At 40.1% G+C, this 21,276-nt stretch overlaps 1 protein-coding gene across 4 annotated transcripts in view; it reads left to right on the top strand.

Annotated features, from left to right (window-relative positions):
- The window catches only part of MPP7 (MAGUK p55 scaffold protein 7), a 302,487-nt gene that overhangs the window by 111,389 nt on the left and 169,822 nt on the right, over nucleotides 1-21,276 (top strand). For all 4 annotated transcript variants that reach the window (XM_072749255.1, XM_072749256.1, XM_072749257.1 and 1 more), the window contains one exon: nucleotides 10,713-10,831. In XM_072749255.1, coding sequence (XP_072605356.1) covers nucleotides 10,713-10,831 — 119 coding nt within the window. The remainder of the gene's footprint in view (nucleotides 1-10,712; nucleotides 10,832-21,276) is intronic.

Below are 21,276 nucleotides of genomic sequence, written 5' to 3'. Positions count from 1 at the left end.
TTTATTCATTTTTCCATTCTCCCAGATGCCTCTTTCAGTCTTTTCTTTCAGATGCAAACACTTCTTCCCTCCCCTCACCCTCAGCAGGTGACCATGTTTTCTAGTTTACTGAAAATACTATGGGCTGCCTCCATCCTAAAGGAGCGGCCACATGTTCCCTGTACCACATGTCCCCCATATTCAGCCTTCCTCTTCAGGGCTGCCGGTGAACCAGCCACACTTGTGTCTAATGCCATCCCTCCACTTGTGCACCAGACCCTGTTCCTCCCCATCTGCTGCAGGACAGAAGAGCAGGTCCCCCCTCCCTTGCAGTGTCAAAATTTCTTTGTAGGGATCAGTGCCATAACTACACAAATATGCTGGCCTGTTTTTTTCCCCCCTCTTTCCTCATCTTACAAATATCTTCACTCCCCATTCCCTTACAAACATCGGTTCTCTTGGGTGAGATCGTGAGGGGTGTCTGTATTTGTGGGAGTTGTCTGTGTTTTCTATTTCCAAGATGTTTCTATTTTCAGTGCTCTTTATCTCAGCTCTTCACTCACCATGATGCCAGAATTCATAAGCTCATGTCGCTGAATCCAATGGGCGACCTCGGTCCTTCTTCCACCTGGCCTGTCGATGGCATTTGAAGTAGTGGGTTATTTGTTCTTCTTTGGCACACTTGGTTTCCTGGATATCACCTTGCTGATGGTCAGTTGCTCTTCTCCTTCACCTGCCAGGCCTCAGTCCTTGGCTCCTCTTTTATTTCTACACTCATGACCTTGAGGATCTCTTCCAGGCTCAGAGCTTTAGATACAATCCATATGCCAATGGCTCGTAAACATAGACCTCTGGCGCAGATGGCTCTGCTGAGCTCCCGACTCCTGTATCCAGCTGCCTACTGCATCTCCGCTCAGATACCCAATAGATATCTGGAACTTAACATATTGAACACTGACCTTCCCTGTCATGCTGATGGCAACTTCAGTTAGTCTTAGAGGAGCCTTTGATTCTTTTTTTATCCCATAACCCTCATTCAGACAGAAATCCATAACTAGCTCTGGCCTCAGAACATCTCCAGAATTGGAATACTTCTATAACTTGCACTGGCTGCCAGCTGGATGCAGGCCATCATCATCGTGTGCCTGGATCAGTGCGTGGATGCTCTGACATGCTTCTCTGCCTCTGTCCTTGCTCCCTTGCTGTCTCTTCTCAATTTAGCAGCTGGAATGATGCTTTTTAAAATATAATATCATGTTACTCCTTCACGCAGAACCCTGCTGTTGCTCTTTGCCTCTAAAGGAGAAATTAAATTCTTTGTAATATTTGTACTACAAGACCCTACATAATCTGGCCCCTGATTTCCTCTGTTATATCATTTCTTACATGTGTTCCTCTTCCTCCCTCTGCTTGAGTCACCCTGGACTCCTTGCCCTTCCTCGGATACTCCAGGCATGCTCTGTCTCTTAGAGATTTGGGTTTTTGTATTGTCTGATCTGTCTGCCTGCAATGCTTGTCTCTCAGTTACTCACATGGCTAACTCCTTCACCTTCGAATCTTTGCTCATTTGTCACTTTCTCATTGTGGTGCACCCAGACTCCTTAATTTGTCATTGCCACATGCCAGTGGCCCAGAGATGGATCTATCTTACACTGCTCTACTTGTTCTTTTTTGAAAGATTTTATTTATTTAGAGAGCATGGGGTCAGGGGCAGAGGGAGTAGAGGGAGAGAATCTCAAGGAGACTCTGCACTGGGCACAGAGCCCGATGTGGGGCTCAATCTTAGGACCCTGAGATTGTGTTCTGAGCCAAAATCAAGAGTCAGAAGAAGTTCAACTGACTGAGCCTCCCAGGTGCCCCTACTTTGTCTTTTTCTGTCAGTACTTGTCACCTTCCAACATATTGTGTGGTTTACTTGTAATACTTACCATTGGTCTTCCTCCTACAGTTCCATGAAGGGGGGGATCTTTGTCTTTGTGGTTTACTGATACATCCCAAACCCCTTGACCAGCATCTGGCACATAGAACTTAAGGTGTTCAATAAATGCTGGTTGAGTGAATGAATGTTTATCCCAACAGATGACTGCTGGGCTTGTCTTCCCACACCTTTGCCAAGACTGGGCATTTATTTTTTTAAAAATTTTTCAATTTTAATTTAAGTTTTTAAATTTTTAAAAAGATTTTATTATTTATTTATTTATTCATGAGAGACACACACACACACACACATAGAGAGAGAGAGAGAGAGAGAGAGAGGCAGAGACACAGGCAGAGGGAGAAGCAGGCTCCATGCAGGGAGCCTGATGTGGGACTCGATCCTGGGTTTCCAGGATCAGGCCCTGTGGCTGAAGGTGGTGCTAAACCGCTGAGCCACCCGGGCTTCCCAAGACTGGGTATTTAAAAATTTATTTATTTTTTAAAAATTATTTACTTATTTAAGTAATCTCTACACCCAATGTGGGGCTTGAAGTCATTTCCCTGAGATCAAGGGTCACGTGTTCTCTGGACTGTGCCAGCAGGTGCCCCTGGGTGTTTGCAAATTTGTTTCCTAAATTAATAAAAGGAAGTGATATGCTTTGCTTGTCTTTTCAAAATTATTTAAAATTATGTGCCAGATTGAACACTGGGGCCATCTCATCTGCCACATCTGCCTGCTAACATGCCATTCCCCATGTTTCTGTCCTTTTATTCATCTCTTGTATTTAATATCAATGACTTGCTTAGTGCAAATAATTTTTAGCAGTTTCTCTGCAAACTTCTTTGGGTTTTTCTTTCTTTTTGATGTGTGAAAATTTTATTATAAAGTCTATCATTTCTTTCTTTCTTTTTTCTTTCTTTCTTTCTTTCTTTCTTTCTTTCTTTCTTTCTTTCTTTCTTTCTTTCTTTCTTTCTTCTTTCTTTCTTTCTTTTTCTCTCTCTCTCTCATCTCTATCTATCTAATCTATCATCTATCTTTGTTAAGAAAAGCATTTAACTTCAATGTGACAAAACTATCCTATGAAATCTTGCACTACTTTATATTTGATATATTTGATCCATCTCTAATTTGGGTATTAGGGTAGGGCTTCAACTCTTTTCTTTAAGGTAAGATGTTTGAGTAGGAGATCTAAATGGTGGGATTATTACAGAGGCATGGGCAGAAATGAAGTTACATCCTAGGTATGCCACTTGCAGGGCTAAATGTATTTCCTCCTGTAAAAGGAAGGTAGTAATGGAACCTGCTTATGAAGAGCAGTAGGTGAGGTATCCTTGCAAAGCACTTACCTTAGCTTGGTAAGTATTAGGTGGGATTATTATTACTAGGACTTGTACCTGGTAATAATTATTACTATTACTTTAGGAAGTTTTTTAGTTGGTGATAGGAAGGAAAGATTAAGGAGGGGAGAGAAAAGGGAAGAAATGGACATAATTTTTAATAATGAGTTTTTTTAGGCAAGGTGCAAACTGTAGAGAGTTTGACTATGACTGAAGGACTATGGGGACCTTTCTTTACCTACAGTTAAAATTATTATCCTTACCTGGTGGCTATTTTTTTAAATTACCTGGGTGGCTCAGTTCGTTAAGCGGTGGACTGTTGATTTTGGCTCAAGTCATGATCTCAGGATGGTGAGACTGAGCCCTGTGTTGGACTCTGGGCTCATCAGGGAGTCTACTTGAGATTCTCTTCCTCTGCCCCTCTCCATGCTTGTATATTCTCTCTCTCTCTCTCATTCACTAAGCTAAATAAAGAAATCTTAAAAAAAAAAAAGTGAACATCCAAAGTCCAGTGACTTGAGTAATCTTATTGAGTAATGAAATCTCAATCCCAGATGATAATAACTCATAATAATCTTCTGATTGATATGTTATATCTTTGAGTGAATTGTTTATTCAATGTGGTTACATTCCCTTAGGAATGATTAGGTCAATGTTGTCTACCTCCACTAAACCTTGATCAAATCACTGGCCTGTTATAGAACGTGTATTTTATATTAAGATAATAGGATTAGTATAGAATTGTGACTTTAGTTTTACAAAAGTACTCTTCTAAGAAAAAGTCGCAGGACAACCTGAAGTTGCTAAGGCATAGAAGTAAATCAATCTGTATGTAGAATCCTACCACAGACCCTCTGTCACTTCTGTTGCCTGGGGCTCAAAAAGCCTCAAGAACATACTCGTAACCATAAGTTGTTGGAGGTGGGGAGTAAGTATTTAGGTTTTTATCTTTGAGGAAAATGATAGATGTTTATCTTTCAGTGTAGTGAGGCTACAGAGAAGCCAGCTGTGGTACATTTTAACTTCAGATGAATCAGTGAAGTTAAATTAAGATCGTGGTCTATATATGCAATGGCTTAATGGACTGGCTTGCAGAATGAGCAATTAAGTCTGTATTCAGGTATTCTCATTAGTATATTTTTTATGATTTCAGACAGCCAGCATTTGCCATCTTGGGAAGGGCAGAGTAGAGTACAATATTTACTTCCTAAAGAGCAGGTATCAGTGACCTGTTTAAAAATCTTAAAACACCTGTGCGTCTCTCTGCAGTTAGCTTCTCGGCTATAAACACCTCCCTTAGCTCTGAAAGTTTTGCTTTTTGTACTTTGTATTTTCCCAGTTTTAGGTTTTTGTTTTTGTTTTTTTGTTTTAAACAGCACTCTATTTCTACCATCTTTTATAGACACTAGGCATTTTTGTGGAGGTTGAAGTTGAGAGAGCTCTCTTTGCCTAGACATGAGTGTTCTTCGTTTGTCGCCTTTGAACTGAGAACTGTCACTTAGTTAACATCCTCTAACTGAGCTGTTGGGTCCAGGCTTCACATACTGTCAACATAGGCACACATTGTAAATGCAAGCCTTTGATGTAATACTTTTCTCTTTCAAAATCCATATTAGTAAAATCTTACCTTCACGAAGTACAGATTAAATGTTTTTCATTGTGTCCCCACTGCTAAGCAACAGATAGCTGCTCCAGAATAAAAACAGAAAGACCACGTCCCTCCTCCCTGACAGAGGAGAACGTCGTTGCCCTGCACACACACGCATATCCGCCCACACTGAAATCTATGTGTAGAAGATTGGGCCGGGTATCATTTTATTGCCTCTCTGCTCCACATCCATATTTTCCTGCCTGCCCTGTGAAAGTTCAGCAGGGCCCTTTAAGTATTCTGTGCAGCTGGCATGATGCTGAGCGTCGTCAGGGGAGGTCACCACTGGCACACTACGGGAGGAAGAGGTTCCTTGTTTTGGTGTGTGTCACTTCTTTCTGTTCCTCCCGTGGGATCGGCAGCAGCACATGTGGGAAGCATTGCATGGTACCTACCCCCTTTGAGTTCTGGTGACACCCAGGTGGACAGCTTCCTCTTGAGTTTCAGCTACCCCTCTAAAGGAGAGTTCTTGGTGGGTCTCTCAGGCACCCTGGAAGTCACCTTCCCAGTCTTGCATAGCCAACACCCCAAGGAGGGGTGTTCTGTTTGTCAGTCCCTTTCACACTTTTCTGCCCACCTTCAGGGATTATTTTGGCTTTCCTGTCCTGGCTGTGGTTTCCAGCCACCCAGGCTCTACCCACTTCTAACCTCGCAAAGCATTTCCAGCTTGACAGTCCCAGCCATGGTTCTCTGCCCACCTGTACCCTGGAGGGGTGTTTCCTGCTGGCCTGGGTGACAGTGGGCAAGCTGTGGCCGAGGGAAATCCATCCTTCTGCTGGGTTGTAATTGCGCCACCTCTATGGAGCTAAGAGTCCTAGTCCTGGGGAGGGAGCTCCTCTTCCACAATTTTTCCCTTTAGGGTCATCTCCTTTAGCCACAGGTATCCTAGGTAAAGATTATGGCTTTACCACTTCATAGATAATCCTCTGTTATATATTTATATTAAACTTTGCTGCTTCAAATTATGGCACAGCTCTTGTTTCTGGATTGGACCATGACTGAGGCAAACATACAAAGCCGAAACTGGGGTTTGAGTACTTCCCAGTGTTTTCTTCAGCTTTATAGAATTTTAGTGTCTTTCAAAAATCTATACATTTACATGATTATTGCTGACTTTCCTTCTTGGGTGTCCTTCATGCTGCTATGCACCCTTCCAGGCCCTATGTTCCTTCCTTCCAACCCCAACTCACATCCCGCCAGCACTAGCATAACCTTCCTTGACCTTTACTGATGGCTCCCTCCTTGAAATTGCTATAATTATTGTACGTGCTAATCCACTGAGCCTTGTTGTGTTTTAGTTTTGCTGTTGTTACCTTCTTGTCTTTCAGTATATAAAGTCTTTAATACAAAAATATTGCCTTTTTTCTGCTGGAACATTATTAGGAGATAATTTTTTCATGTGTGTCTTTGACCGTGTCTTGTATCCTGTGCACCCAAATATGAGGGGGTTTCCTTTCCACTATTAAAATGATCTCTGAGAGAAGAGAGGTGGCTTATAGTCAAGCCTTTACAAAATTTTTTATAGACCCTTTTCTTTGTTATTGACTTACACAAACATGTGTTGATTGGAGAAGCCCTAGCTAGTCTCATATAACCCAAATTTCTATCTTTGGAGTCATGGGGATATCATTTGACAGGGTTGTTGTTGTTGTTTTTAAAGATATAAGGAAGTTTAAAGCAGATTTAGTTAATATTTCTTGTAGAGAGGTCAAAAACCTCACACCTGCAAATACTAGAGACACTTTGTAGTTAAGTGGTTTTGTTGTGGAGATAAAAACCATAGAGCTGTAGAACAGATGCAAAAGCAACCAGCTTTACCCAGATTCTTAGTGAAGGCATCTCCCACGCATTCAAAAAACTGTTATAGGTAAAATTAGAAGTGAAGGTGATCTCTTCCAATTCCAAATTCCACAAGTGGTACTCGTGATAAAGAAGTCATTTTGAAGAATTTAAATAAAATGCATGAAATATGGAAGTGGGGCAAAACCCAAGTATCTAAATTATTATACTTGTAACTCCAAGACCACAACCTGAGCTGAGACCTAGCGTCAGCCACTCACCTGGCTGTACCACCCAGTTGCCCCAAAGAGGAGACATTATAAATAAGATTAATTTCTCTTTGGGCATATATAATACATATTCTATGTTACCCAAGATGTAAGATCTTTGGAGTAGAGTGGTGGCATATTCTATACCGACCTGTATAGAGGAACTAATGTAGTTCTCCAAATGGGAGAACTCATAAATGCTGATCTTAGGAATGTAGACTTTATTTTTCATTTTTTAAAAGATTTTATTTATTCACAAGAGACACACACACACAGAGGCAGAGACACAGGCAGAGGGAGAAGGCAGGCTCCATGCAGGGAACCCGACATGGGACTTGATCCCGGGTCCCCAGGGTCAGGCCCTGGGCTGAAGGCAGTGCTAAACCGCTGAGCCACCCGGGCTGCCCAGGAATGTAGACTTTAAAGATGTAACTTGGGTGCAATTCTTTGCTGGAACCTTCCCTGATGTCTTCTTCCTTCTTTAGAGGAATTGCCTCACCACACAGTCTAACCCCGCTCTGCACTTCCTAACAGACCTGTCTGTGCTTGCCCTCTACACTGTTAAGTCCTGGGATGGCAATCATGTCTGATTTGTCTTAGACTTTTAGGTAGGTACCATAATGAGGTACTGGAATGAAGCACACATGATTTTGAACAACGACAGAGGAGTGCCATCCCGGTAGTTGCTCAGATTTAGGTAAAATTAAGTAGATTTAGGTAGATATAGGGAAGATTGTTCAAGATATCCCTTATTATCTAAACTCTAATTACTTGCTCTCTGATTTCAAAGACCCAAAAAATTTGGATTTGGTAGTGGTATTCACTATTAGAACTCTGGGAAGTGCATAGAAAAAGCCCCCGTAGGAACAGGGACCTGGTTTTAAGCATGGACTGAGATGGTATCTGGGGCCTCTCTGATGCATTGGAGTGGGAGTGATTGCCCATGTTTCCTGCATTGAGGCCGCTCGCCCCGCCCTCCAAACCCTTCTCAGCCTCTCTTTCATTTCTTGTTGGTGCTGTCCTGTCTCTTCTGGCTTTGGTGTGGCTACCAGATGTGGGAGCTGAAGGGAAGTGACTGCTGTCATCACTAGGGTGCCAAACTAGGGTGGCATATAAATTAGAACTGCATGATGCTAAGAAAACCCAGAAAACTCTGGTTTATGAGCTACTGCTAACAGAGAAATTATTATTTTAATGTAAACATGATATGGTTTATTCCCACAAAAAAGTTAAGCAGTACTTGGGTAAAGTTAACACTTTCCATATGTAAAAGACTAGGGTGGTTTTATTTCTGAGTATGGTATTGTGTCCAGTGGAATGTGTAGCTAAGCTGTTGTTTTGACTTTGTACCGTTGCAATGGGGATTCAATACCAGAGGAGACATATTAAAAAAAGAAGAACATAATTTTAAAGTTTTTTTTATCAAATGCCTCTTTTGTGCCAGCCACAGGGCTGTGTGCCTTGTTCCCTTGCATTCTTATAACAATCATATTTACCACAATTTCTCCTTTGCTTTAACTGTATTTTGAGATAGCCGTGGATTCATGTGTTGGAAGACGTAATACAGACCCTGTGTATGCTTGAGCCTGCTTCCTCCAATGGTGACATCTTGCATAGCTATGGTAACCACAGTGGGTACATTGTCACTGATGTAGTCCCTTAGCCTTCTTCAGATCTTACCTGTATTATATGCACGCACTTGTGTATTTTTCCTGTCCAGTTTTATTACATGTGCAAAGTACCATTTCTTTTTCAATATATGAAGGAAAGAAGGCTGAGGTAAGTTATGTGAGATAACTGAAGTATAGACCTGGTTTGAATCTAGGTCTGTTTCACTCAGACATTTTATTTTTCAATAATAGTAGTGGTGGGCGCTCCTGGGTGGTGCAGTCGGTTGAGTGTCTGTCTGACTTTTGGTCTCAGCTCCGGCCATGATCACAGGATCATGACTTTGAACTTTGCGTCAAGCTCCATGCTGAGGCGTGGAGTCTGCTTAAGATTCTGTCTCCCTCTGCCCCTGTCCCCTGCCTCTCTGTAAAATGAATTAATCTTAAAAAAGTAATAGTCATGATGAATATCAGTAATAATAACAACAATGGCTGAAGTTCACTGAGTTACATATGAAACAGACTATTTACCATGTGCTGGGGCTGTTCTAATATATTACCTCGTTTAACCCCCCGCCCCAAGAACTATACCTCATAAATTATATTATAGTTGAATTAGTATCATTAATTGAACTAATCATATTTCCAAGCAACAAGGAATTACATTTACTGCTCCTGAAATTACTAATAAAATAGTGGAATTCTACCTCCTTTTTACATAATTTTCAATTTGAACCTCTGGCCTTAACCGCTGATCTTGGCAATTGTTGTTACTTTAAAGGTGTTTGTATATGTGTATGTATAAAGTGAGACCTGTATTATTATACACCTTAAAAATATTTTTACAAAATTATAAATAAAAGCTAGTTTTGACATGATGCCAAGTTTTTAAGGGAATAAATATAAACCATCAAGAATACTTAAGAATGTAATAGGGAGACATTTTTTCCTCCTAAAGTATTATAGATCTTTTTGGCCCACATGCAGTCCCAGGAATGTTTGAGTTTAATGTCTCAAGTTACAGATCCAGCTTTCCAAGGGAAAGCAAACGCATTTGGTTGTGAATGATCACTGATTATCAGAATATGATAATGCTTTAGGAAGATAATGGATATACTAATCAGCAGGTCATAATTTATGATTCTTTGCTAGTTAAATATCTTGTAAAGCTGTCCCTGTGATGAACAGCAGCACTTACTCAGGGCAGGAATAACAACAATCTTGTGTGTTGTAGATCCCAGGAGGTCTCAGTGCTCTTGGAGACAGCAGACAGAAATAAAAGGAATTTTGTCCTTTTTACCTCATGTAATCCCACTGGAAAGTGAAATGTGTGCTGAGAGTTGATACTGACTTCTGCTAGGTCACCTCCCTGAAGAGGCCCTGGGCAGGCACTGTCGCAACAGTTCTTGGACAGGAGTCTGACGGCCCCCTAAGGAGGTGGAGGGTTTCTGCAACAGGCTACTGGTGAAACAGGGCGCTACTGTCTAGCTCCAGGAAGCTTCTAGTGAGGAGGGCCTCGAGGAACCTGCACCCTTTTCCTTAACTCTTTGAGAGGGTGTCGCATACGCCCAGATTGGAGTTAAAGGTAAACTCAGTTCTGTGTAGCTTGTGGTTGTTGTTTTTGAAAAATGAGCAGCTACAAGAAAGCAACACTATGTATGGCTTCATAGGTCTTAGCTTTTTAGAACTTGAATTTGGATGTAGATAATGCAAATGTTTTTGAAGCTATATATTATTAGGAACTCTTTGGAAACCACAAAACCTTTTTAATGGACCACTCTATCAATTTTCTGCTCCTCTAAGGAAGTTTTTCCTATTCATGACTCATTTTGCTCTTTGGCTAACACAGGGAAATGTAGTAACGATTAAGTTAAGGAATGTATGCTGTTTTCTTCTTCCTCTGAAAGCTTGTACACATTTTCTGTCTCGGGTTGTGTCCACTTGGATGCCTGGAGAATGTCGACAACCGAAAGGTTAGGCTAGCCTGTTGATGCATACCTGTTTGGGCTTTAAAAATGAAAAAGGTTCCTTGGCTTCCTCGAAGTGTTCTTCTTGACGGCCCAGAATACAGATCCAGTAAAAACGATATGTTCCAGCCATCCTTCACACACACCTTAAGCGAAATTAATGAGATCACTCTACGATTACACTTTGTGTTTTATTTTCACTTTCTAGGTCTGTATGAGCTGTTGGCTGCTTTGCCAGGCCAGCTGCAGCCACATGTGGACAGCCAGGAAGACCTGACCTTCCTCTGGGATATGTTTGGTGAGAAGAGCTTGCATTCACTGGTAAAGGTAAAACCATGCTGATGTTAGATTCTCTTGGTGGAAAAACATATGGAAAAATATTTTGAGCCTGTCTAGTAAACCAGAGATCAAATTGTTGCTGTCTGCAAACAAAACTGCCTTGTTCCATTTCCCTGATGGGTGTGGAAGTTATTAAAGATTCTACCAAAAATACCTAGATGATTTCCCTTAATGGTGGTGATCTGGCTGTGTGCACTAATGCAGCCAACGTGTGCCTGCCCTTGTTTAGAAGAAGAATATGAAATAGTAGCAGGAAGGTTTAGACTCCTTATGGTCAACATTCATGAGCTGGAATTTAACTTAAGTAAATAAATGTTCACAGCAAAAATTAGAAGGAATATATTTTCTGAGGTTAAGGATGGCAGCAGTTCAGTAGCCACATTAATTTAAAATAATTTCCTTTAACAAAGTCAACTGAAATTCGAGCAAGCTCTTTTTTTATTTTTGGCACAAGGCCATTGAAATGGTATTTTGTGTATAAATACACTGAAGTTAAAAATGAATAAAAACAGTTTCTGGAGATGGTTCTGGTAAAGCATCATGCCATGGAAATGATCAGCCACCAGAAATGAGATCTTGCCACACAGCAATGCTGGGAGTGATCAGAACTCTTAAAATAGTAAAATGAGAACAAGAAGCTTACTGGAAAATATGCCAGTTTTACTTCTGGAAATATGAATTGCATTTTCTCTCATTTAACTCAAGCTGAAAAAAAATTGTGAGTCTTACTTAAGTCTGTAGGAGATAGATACTTGTGGTGCCTTAGCTCTATCTGGACCAAAACTGAACTCAGGTGAACTTGTTACAGTTGTCTGTCATGAGAGAAGGCTATTACTGATGTATAGTATTTGAAAATGAGCCACTTCTGATGTGCTTTTGCCTCACTGGGTAGAAGAAATCTTAGTACATTTTTTTCCTGTCACATTTGCTGAAATTTGCCTGCCTCAAGCAGTAGCAACTCTCAAGAAATGAAAATGTTGAGAGTGGCATTTTCCTAGCAATACATGTAAAGACTAGAGTGCTTGATTTAGTTTTTATGTAATTGCCACAGTATTTTTGTGTTCTGAAAAATTTTTGGTAGTTCAGTTGCTCTGTTGGGATGTGTCAGAAATGGCTTGAAATTCTAATTGATTGAGTTCAGGAGTTACTGAGGCGATCATGAAAACAGTCCTTTGTTGAATGTACGGAAGTTGGACAGCTCTGGATTTGTTCAGATTGATTTGATCTAGAAGGAATAAAATGAATTTCACATGACATCAGCAACCCCTTCATCATTAAACAAACATGCCCAAACAATGTATGCATGTGTGTCTCTATTTAGTTGTAATGTGGCCACTGTCTGTTTCCTTCCTATGAAATGGAAATTATAATATTTGTTAACAAGGTAGTTTGTGAGTTTCAAATAAAACAGTAAAGATCTCCATTCTTTGATAGTTACATAGGTTAGGCAAATACAAGCAGGCATTTAGTATTTAATAAAAAGTTACAGTAGCATGTGAAAGACCAAAAAGTAGTGACAGGTGGTTGTTATTTCTATTAAAAGAAGAACACTAATGTTTTTAAAAAAAGCCTTAGTTACACTAGCTCTTGAGTTTTAGGCTTGGTGGTTTCTCAAAGTAAATGCGAATAGTAAGTGGTTAGGAAGCATATAGTTATTGATATCTGGTTTTAGAAAAACAATGAATAAATAAATTGATGTTGCCAGCATTTAAGTGGCACAGTAGCATGTGTACTATTACAAGGATCTTTCAGTAATTGCTGTAAAATATGCTTTTAAAGTAAGGTTTACTGTGCCCCTCTAGTCCATTCTCTGTTTCTTACTAGCTGCCCCCACTCCCAGCCTCTATCACAGGCAGACCTCAAGTGTGTCCTTTGACTGACCCATTCTATTCATTTTCAAGTATGTAAAGCTGAAAATGCCTCCAGGAGACAGGCTCATGGGACCACAGTTTAAACAGCTGGAACAATCCACTTAACTGTATTCCAAATGCCTCTATTGAAAGTTGGAGGATAGAAGCCTCCAGCTTTTGAACATAAATCTTGATTGAGCAAAAGGAATTGGAAAAGATGTGTTTTGGAGTGAATCAAAATGTGCTTTGATGTTAGGCTCTTTTGCCTGCAATGGAAGCTGTTGGCATGTGATTGAAAGATGGGTGAAGGCAAAACTGGATTTTATTCTGGCACAGATTTGCACAGTATTATACCTTATTTTATGTAAGAAAAAAAGTGGTTGTTAAATCATCAGTTCTGATTTTTTTCTTAAGATTTATTTATTTAAGAAAGAGAGCAAGCACAAGCAGGGGTAGGGAGAGAGATTCCCAAGCATATTCCCTGCTGAGTGCAGAGCCCCATGCAGGACTCAGCCTCATGTCTCTGAGATCATGACCTGAGCTGAAACCCAGAGTTGGATGCTCAACTGACTGAGCTACCCAGGCGCCCCATCAGTTTTAAATAACCTGTAGCTTTCTGGTCTGATGTAAAATATACTTAAGAGGAGGCAGTTTAGCGTTACAGTCAGTGACAGGTATGGCATGCCACCTTAGATGATGAACTATACTCTGAGAGGAAGACTGTAGTTATGAGCTTGTCACTGGAAATGAAATATTATGGTCCTAGAGAATGTTAGTTGTGATTGTTTCTTTATGAGAGAAACTTCTAAATTGAAGAGTTGAATAATTGAAACCATGAGCATGAGATCTTAGAAGTATCTGAAGAAAGATGATACTGATAGATGTGAGAAATGTCATATATAAGGTGTGGCAAGATAAGAATATTGGTATTCACATAACGCAGGGAATGTGGTCACCAGTAAGTAGAGAGCCACACTTTGGACCTGTTGTTCACAAATATACAGAACCATGAAGCATACAGTTTGTGTCCCATTTAGCCCCATTTCTAAATTTACACCCTTGTGTTTTTTTCTGGTGAGATTTCTTGGCTTTAAATTTTTAAATTTGTATTGTATGTATTTTTGTGATCTGGTTTATTTTAGAAGATACAGCATAAAGACATCCTTATTTATTTTAAATAAGATTGCTACTTCTGTTTCCTCAAGAAATTTTTGTTTGTATTTCACAATTGTGTTGGGTTTCCAGGATAAGAATACCAAGTTGTTAGGACCTTTTAAAAAGTTGCACATGTTTTCTGTACCCTTTCAAATAGCTGCATACATGTGTATGAGCAGGAGGAAAAAAAAGGTGAATTTTATCCTTATTTTAAGGATTCTGAAGTATTTCAACAAAACACAAGTTGATTATTTTCAAGAAAGTTCTCTTGATGGCATTTAATTACTGTATTTCTGTGATTTCGGTCTTAAAGGGGTAATGATAATGCTCAACCATACCCTTATCCCATAATTTTAACTTCTTTTTTTAAGGTAGGCTCCAGGCCCAGCATGGAGCCCTAGTGTGGGGCTTGAACTCAGTACCCTGAGATCAAGACCTGAGCTGAGGTTAAGAGTTGGGTGCTTAACCGACTCAGCTACTCAGTCTCCCCTTACATAATTGTAACTTTTGATGATTGTCTTAATCATATTGTCTTTGATGAGTTCTTACTATGTGCCAGACACTGTATAGACCACTAGGGCTACAATCTCCGGTTGAATAGTCCCTAGCTTGCAGTCTGCAGTCTCCCGGGGAGGTTGTAAATTGGGGGGGATGGGCAGTTACAATATGCTACGATAGATTGTGTGTAGAGCTTTTTATGAGGGCACGAGGTGCCTAACTCATTGCTGACCTCAGGGGCTCATGGAGGATTGGGCATTTTAAGCTGAGACCTGAATGTTGAGTAGGCATTGCTCAGGTAAGAATTTATGGGGTGGCGCTAGGCAGAAGGAACCCAAGCACCTGGGGGCAAGAGCCTACACTGTGCCTTTAAGAAGGAGCCTGGCAGTTTCTCTTGGCTGATACAGGAGGTAAGGAAGGGTGTGGGGAGCAGTGCAAAGTATGGCAAAAGAAGGTAAGCCAGGATCTCTTCTTTTTTTTAAGATTTATTAATTTTAGAGCGAGCAAGCAAGAGAAAGAAAGAGAGCTGCACGTGAGCATATGAGAGAACGTAGATAAGTGCTGGAATGAGCAGAGGGAGATGGAGAGAGAAACTTTAGCAGACTCCCCACTGAGTGTGGAGCCCTATGAGGGATCCAGCTTCACAGCACTGAGATCAGGACCTGAGCCCAAAGCAGGAGTTGGGGCGTAACCAACTGAGCCACCCAGGGGCCCAGGCAGAGACCTCTTCTTAAATGGCTTTGACTTTATTTGAACATGGTAGGAGCCACTATGTTGAAAGGGTTAAAGCAGCAGAATGACGATATCAGACTGTTTTTTTTTTCTTTTTTTTTTTTAGGAATAAAATTTAGTTGCTACGGAGATGGGATGGGCCTAGAGATTTCCAGGTCAAGACGATGGCAATGAAGCCATGGGTGAGGGAAGGAAGGTGATTTTTGTTTTGAGAAAGAGAGTTGGATGCTCAGCCTGCCCTCACCAGCAGGGTGATGTTTTTCAATGTATTGAAACTCCTCCCCCGTGTTGGTTAAACCTCACCTCCTAGACACCACACTCACTAATCCAACCACCAGATTGTTGATGCCAGGCCATCGGGGGTTGAGAGAGGGCTCCAGAGACCTGCACAAGCCCTGACATACCACTTCTTACATATTTGAATATCTCCTCATAAGAAAGGTGATTTTAGTTTTATGTTCATTTGCTATTTGGGAGTTAACCAAGTAGAACGTCCTACTGTGTAGTTGGATACCTGGATCTTGAATTGAGGATAATTAGTAAGTTCTAGGTTGGAGGTAATAAATAGACTTGGGAGTCAGGTTGCCAGATAAAATACAAGGCATCCAGTTTAATTTGAACTTAAGAGAAACAGTAATTCATTTATTTTTTAGTGGACTTATGAACTGTGCTGTTTTTTATTTTTTATTTCTGTTTGTGAAGTGTCACAACTCTGATTGGGTTATCAACATTTAGATAGTAACACTCTCTGTAACCACTTTATTGAGACATATATCAGTTTACGCATTTCAAGTATACGTACAAGGATGTGAAGTGTATGCAAAGTGATGCAGCCACCACCACGATTCTAGAAACCCCTGTGTCATGTAACTGTCCACCCCTAATCCTTCATCCTCCTACCCTTTCTCACTCCAGCCCTATGCAACCACTAATCTACTTTCTGTTTTTATTTACCTGTTCTGGACAATTCATGTAAATGGAATCATATAATGTGTGGCTTTGTTTGCGATTGACTCCTGTCACTTAGCTTAATCCATAAGATAACACGTAGCAATACTTCATACCTTTTTATGGCCCAGTAGTATTTATGGATATACCAGCTTTATATCCAGCATTGGACATTTGGGTTGTTTCCACCTATTGCCTATTATGAATAATGCTGCTAAGAATATTCTCATACAGGTATTTATGTGGACATATTTTCATTTCTGGGGGCACGTACCTAGGAGTGGAATTGCTGGGTCAAATGCTGTGTTTAACATTTTGAAGAACCAGCAGTTTCCCAAGGTGGCTCCACTATTTTGTATTCTCACCAGCAGTGTGTGAGACTTCTGATTTCTGTATGCTTGCCAACCCTATTTTTAAAAAAGATTTTATTTATTTGAGAGAGAGAGAGCAAAAGAGCGAGCAGGGAGGTGGGCAGTGGTGAGGGAGAGGGGCAGAGAGGGAATCTCAAGCCGACTCCTTGTGAACACAGAACCTGATTTGGGGGCTCAATCTCACACGACGCTGAGATCATGACTTGAATCAAAATCAAGAGTCAGCTGTTAACCAACTGAGCCACTGAAGTGCCCCACCAACACTTGTTTTAGCCAACACTTGCTTTTATTTGCTTTTTTTTTTTTCTCACCATTCTAAAAGGTGGGACATGATACCTCTTTGTTGCTGTGGTTTGCATTTCCCTGATGACTGATGAAGTTAAATATCTTTTTGTGTGTTTATTGGGATTTGTGTATCATCTTTGTAGAAATGTCTATTTGGATTCTTTGCCCAGTTATTTTTTTTTCTCATTGGTTTCCTTTGAAATAGACTACTTTTTAGAACAGTCTTAGATTTACATAAGTGTCTTTTCAGATTTTTTGCCCATTTTTTAACTGAGTTGCATTTTCTCCTTATTATTGAGTTTTAACAGTTGTCTTTTTTTGGATACAAGTCTTTTATTACATATGTGTTCTGCAAATATTTTGTTCTAATCTGTGGCTTGTTTCTTCATTCTCTTAATGGTTTTTTTCACAGAACAGAAGTTCTTAATTTTAATAATGTCCAACTTCACTATTTCTCTTTCATACCTTGGGCTTTTTGGAGTTGCATGGAAAAACTCTTTGCCATGCTCAAAGTCACCTAGATTTTCTCCTCCGTTGTCTTCTAGGAGTTGTACAGATTTGTATTTATATTTAGTTCTGTGATCTACTTTGAGTTGTCTAGACTCAAATTTCTGCATGTGACTATCCAGTTGTTCTAGCATCAGTATTTGAAAAGACTGACCTTACTTCACTGAATTGTCTTTGCTCTTCTGCCAAAGACCAGTTGATTGTAATTGTGTGGGTTTTATTCCGGTCTCTGTTATGTTCTATTGATCTATTTATCTGTTCTTTCTCCAGTACTGCTGTGTCTTTATTACTGTAGCTTTATAGGAAATCTTGAAATTGGTTGGTCAGTCCTTTGACTTTACTGTGTCAGCTATTCTGGGTTTTTTGCCTATTCATATAAAATTGAGAATGAGTTTGTCACATATATGTGATAACGTGCTAGGATTTTGGTTGGGGTTGTGTTGTATATATAAATCAAGTTGAGAAGAACTGACATCTTAACCATATTATGTATTCTTGTCTGTAAACATGGAATTTATTTATTGAGATCATCTTTGATTTCTTTCACCTGAGTTTTATACTAATTTAGATTCTGTACACATTTGTTAGATTTATACCTGAATTTTGTTTTGGGCACTAATGTAAATGGTATTTTGTTTTTAATTTCAAATTCCCGTTGTCCAATGGCGGTGTAAACAATGCTATCTTGGGCAGACCCACCATGCTGATGGCTCTCTGTGACCTGAAGCCTTCTGGAGCACAGCTCCCTCTCATATTCTTTCTTTTTGCCTGGTCATACCCTTAAGTACACCCATGAATGTCCCTCATCTGCTCTAGAGATAGGATTATGTTTTCAAACATTTCCTCCTGGGTGGGCTCCCAGCAGTTACTCCCCAGCTTCTTGGGCCAAAAAGCAGGTCTTCCTGGAGGTGGGATTGTGGAGATCTACTAATATTTCAGCCTCCCACGACACACTTCTGTACATAAGTCCCCTTAATAAGCCATTTCTCATCAAGCTGGACTTGTCAGCCTTTTCCTCCTCTCTTTCATAGAACACAGGGATATAGGAAAGTAATTGATATTTGTACATGAAGTTTGCATCCTGAATCCTTGCTACAATCACTAGTTCCCAGAGTTTTTTTTAGTTCTTTAGGATTTTCTATGTACATAATCATGTTGTCTGTGAACAAAGGCAGTTTTACCTCTTCCTTCCCAATACGTATAAAACCTTTATTTTCTTTTGCTGTCTTAGAGGATTAACTAGGACTTCTCCTTAAGTACTGAATATTTACTAGTGGTGGAGAGGGGACATCCTTCCCTTTGTTACCAATCTTATAGGGAAAGAATCTAGTTTTTCACCATTAAGTAGGTTTGCTCTAGGTATTTTATACATGTTCTTTATCAAAGTGAGGAAGTCCCCTCTATTCCCAGTTTGGTGATAACTTTTATCATGACTAGGTGTTTGATTTTTTCTTAATAATTTTTTTTACATCTGTTGAAATGATCACATAGATATTTTTTATCTTGTTGGAATGATGGATTACATTAATACTTCTGAATATTGTACCAGCCTGTGCATTCCTGGAAGAAAAAAATCCCATTGGTTTTGGTATAGCATCCATAGTATATGTTGTTGAATTTGATTTGCTGATATTTTGTTGAAGAGTTTTGCATTTCTGTCCATAAGAGATAATAGTTTGTAGTTTTCCTTTCTTCTGTCTTTATCTGGTTTTGATAGTAGGATAAGGCTGGCCTTACAGAATGAGTTAGGAAGTACAGCCTCTGTTTTATTTTTTCTGAAAGAGTTTGAGAATTGGGATAATTATTTTTTCCCTTAAGTTTGCCAGTGAAGCCGTTAGGGCTCAGTGCTTGCTGTTTGGGAAGGTTACTAACTGTTGATTTAATTTCTCTATTAGTTATAGGCCTATTTAGATCACCTATTTCTCCTTGTGTAAGAGTTTTTGTTACTTGTGTCTTCTACAGAATTGGTGCATGTCATGTTAGTCCTCAAATTTGAGGGCATAGCATTATTTGTTACTTTTTATTTTTAATATCCATGGGATCCATAGTCATGACTCTTCTTTCATTTCTGATATTAGTAATTTGTGTCTTTTCTCATGTTTTCTTGGCTAGCCTGGCTGTAGGTTTATCAATTTTATTAATCATTTGAAAGAACCAGCTTTTGGCTTTTTTGTTTTTTCTCAATGGTTTCTCTCTCTCTCTCTCTCTCTCTCTCTCTCTCTCTCTCTCTCCTTCTTCTTGATTTTATGTATTTATTCATGAGAGGGGGGCGGTGGGGGAGAGGGAGGCACAGAGACATCAGCGAGGGAGAAGTAGGCTCCATGTAGGGAGCCGGATGTGGGACTCTATCCTGCGACTCCAGGATCATGCCCTGAACCAAAGGGAGACACACAACCACTGAGCCATCCAGGCGTTCTTTCTTTCCTTTCTTTTCTTTCTTTTCTTTCTTTTCTTTCTTTTCTTTCCTTCTCTTCCCTCTCTCCCTCCCTCCCTTCCTCCTTCCCCTCCCTCCCTTCCTCTTGATTTTATATGTTTATTCATGAGAGACACAGGGAGAGTGAGAGGCAGAGACATAGGCAGAGGGAGAAGCAGGCTACATGCAGGGAGCTGGATGTGGGATTGGATCCCAGGAATCCATGATCATGCCCTGAGCCAAAGGGAGACTCCCAATGGCTGAGTCATCAGCCTGCCTTTCTTTCTTCCTTCTTTCGTTCCTTCTTTTTTCTTTTCTTTTTTTTCTTTTTTTCTGTCTTTTCTCTTTCTCTTCTTTCTTTCTTTCTTTTTTTTCTTTTTTCTTCTTTCTCCTTCCTTCCTTCCTTCCTTCCTCTCCCTCCCTCCCTCCCCCCTCCCTCCTTCTTTTCCTCCCTGCCTCCCTCTTTTCCTCCATTCCTCCCTCTCAGAAAGGGAGAGAAGAAGCAGAGGAGAGGAAGAGAGAGAGAGAGAGAATCTCAAGCAGACTCACCTGCTGAGTGTAGAGCTTGACTCAGGGCTCAATCTTATGACCCTGAGATTATGACCTGAGCCAAATCCAAGAGTCAGATGCTTATCCGAGTGAGCCACCTAGGTGCCCTGTTTTCCTGTTTCAATTCCATAGATTTCTATTTTATTCTTCCTTTTCTTCTCCTAGCTCTTCTTGCTCTGGTTTCCTAAGATAGAAGCTTAAGTTACTGATTTTAGTTTTCTTCGTCTCTCTCTCTCTCACTCTCTCTCACTCTGTCTCTCTTTTTAACATATGTCTTCAATGCTGAAATCTTTCTCTAACCACTCCTTTGCAGCATTCCACAAATTTGGATAAGTTGTATTTTCATTTAGTTCAGAATATTTAAAGATTTCTCTCAATGCCTCAACTTTAACTCATTTATTTAATTTCCAAATGTATAGAGATTTTTCTGCTGTATTTCTCTTACTGACTTAACTCCATGTGGTCTAAGCTAATGGTGTGTGATATCCATTCTTTTAGATTGTTACGGTGTGTTTTATGGCCCAGGATGTGGTCTGTTTGGTTCTTTGTGAGTTTGAGAAGACTATATGTACTGCTATGTTAGATGAAGTGTTAGATCCAGTTGGTTTGTGCTGTTGTGTTCAACTGTATCCACACTGATTTTCTGCCTATTGGATCTGTCAATTACTGTGTAGAAGGCTATTGAAGTTTCTAAGGGTGCTAGTGTGTTTATCCATGACTCCTTGGATGTTATCAGTTCTGCCTCACATATTTTGGCCCTCTCTTGTTAGGCACGTACCTTACACAGTAAGGATTGTTCTGTGTTCTCAGAGAATTGATCCCTTTTTCACTATGTAATACCTTCTTTTATCCCTGAGAATTTTCCTCATTCTGCCATCTGTTTTGTCTGAAATTAATATGGGTTCTTCATCTTTTTTTTTGGGTGGTGTTTCTTTCTCCCTTCTCTACTTCTCTTCTACATGTGTACTTATATTTAAAGTAGATATCTTGTAGACAGCATATAGTTGGATCCTCTTTTTATCTGCTCTCACAGTCTCTGGTTTGATTGCTTGCTTGCTTGATTTTATTTAGTCATGAAAAACACAGAAGGAGAGGCAGAGGCATGGGCAGAAGGGGAACCAGGCT

The sequence above is a fragment of the Vulpes vulpes genome, chromosome 2 (assembly GCF_048418805.1).
Source record: "Vulpes vulpes isolate BD-2025 chromosome 2, VulVul3, whole genome shotgun sequence".
Classification (NCBI taxonomy): Eukaryota; Metazoa; Chordata; class Mammalia; order Carnivora; family Canidae; genus Vulpes; species Vulpes vulpes.
This window is presented reverse-complemented; position numbering and strand designations above follow the sequence as displayed.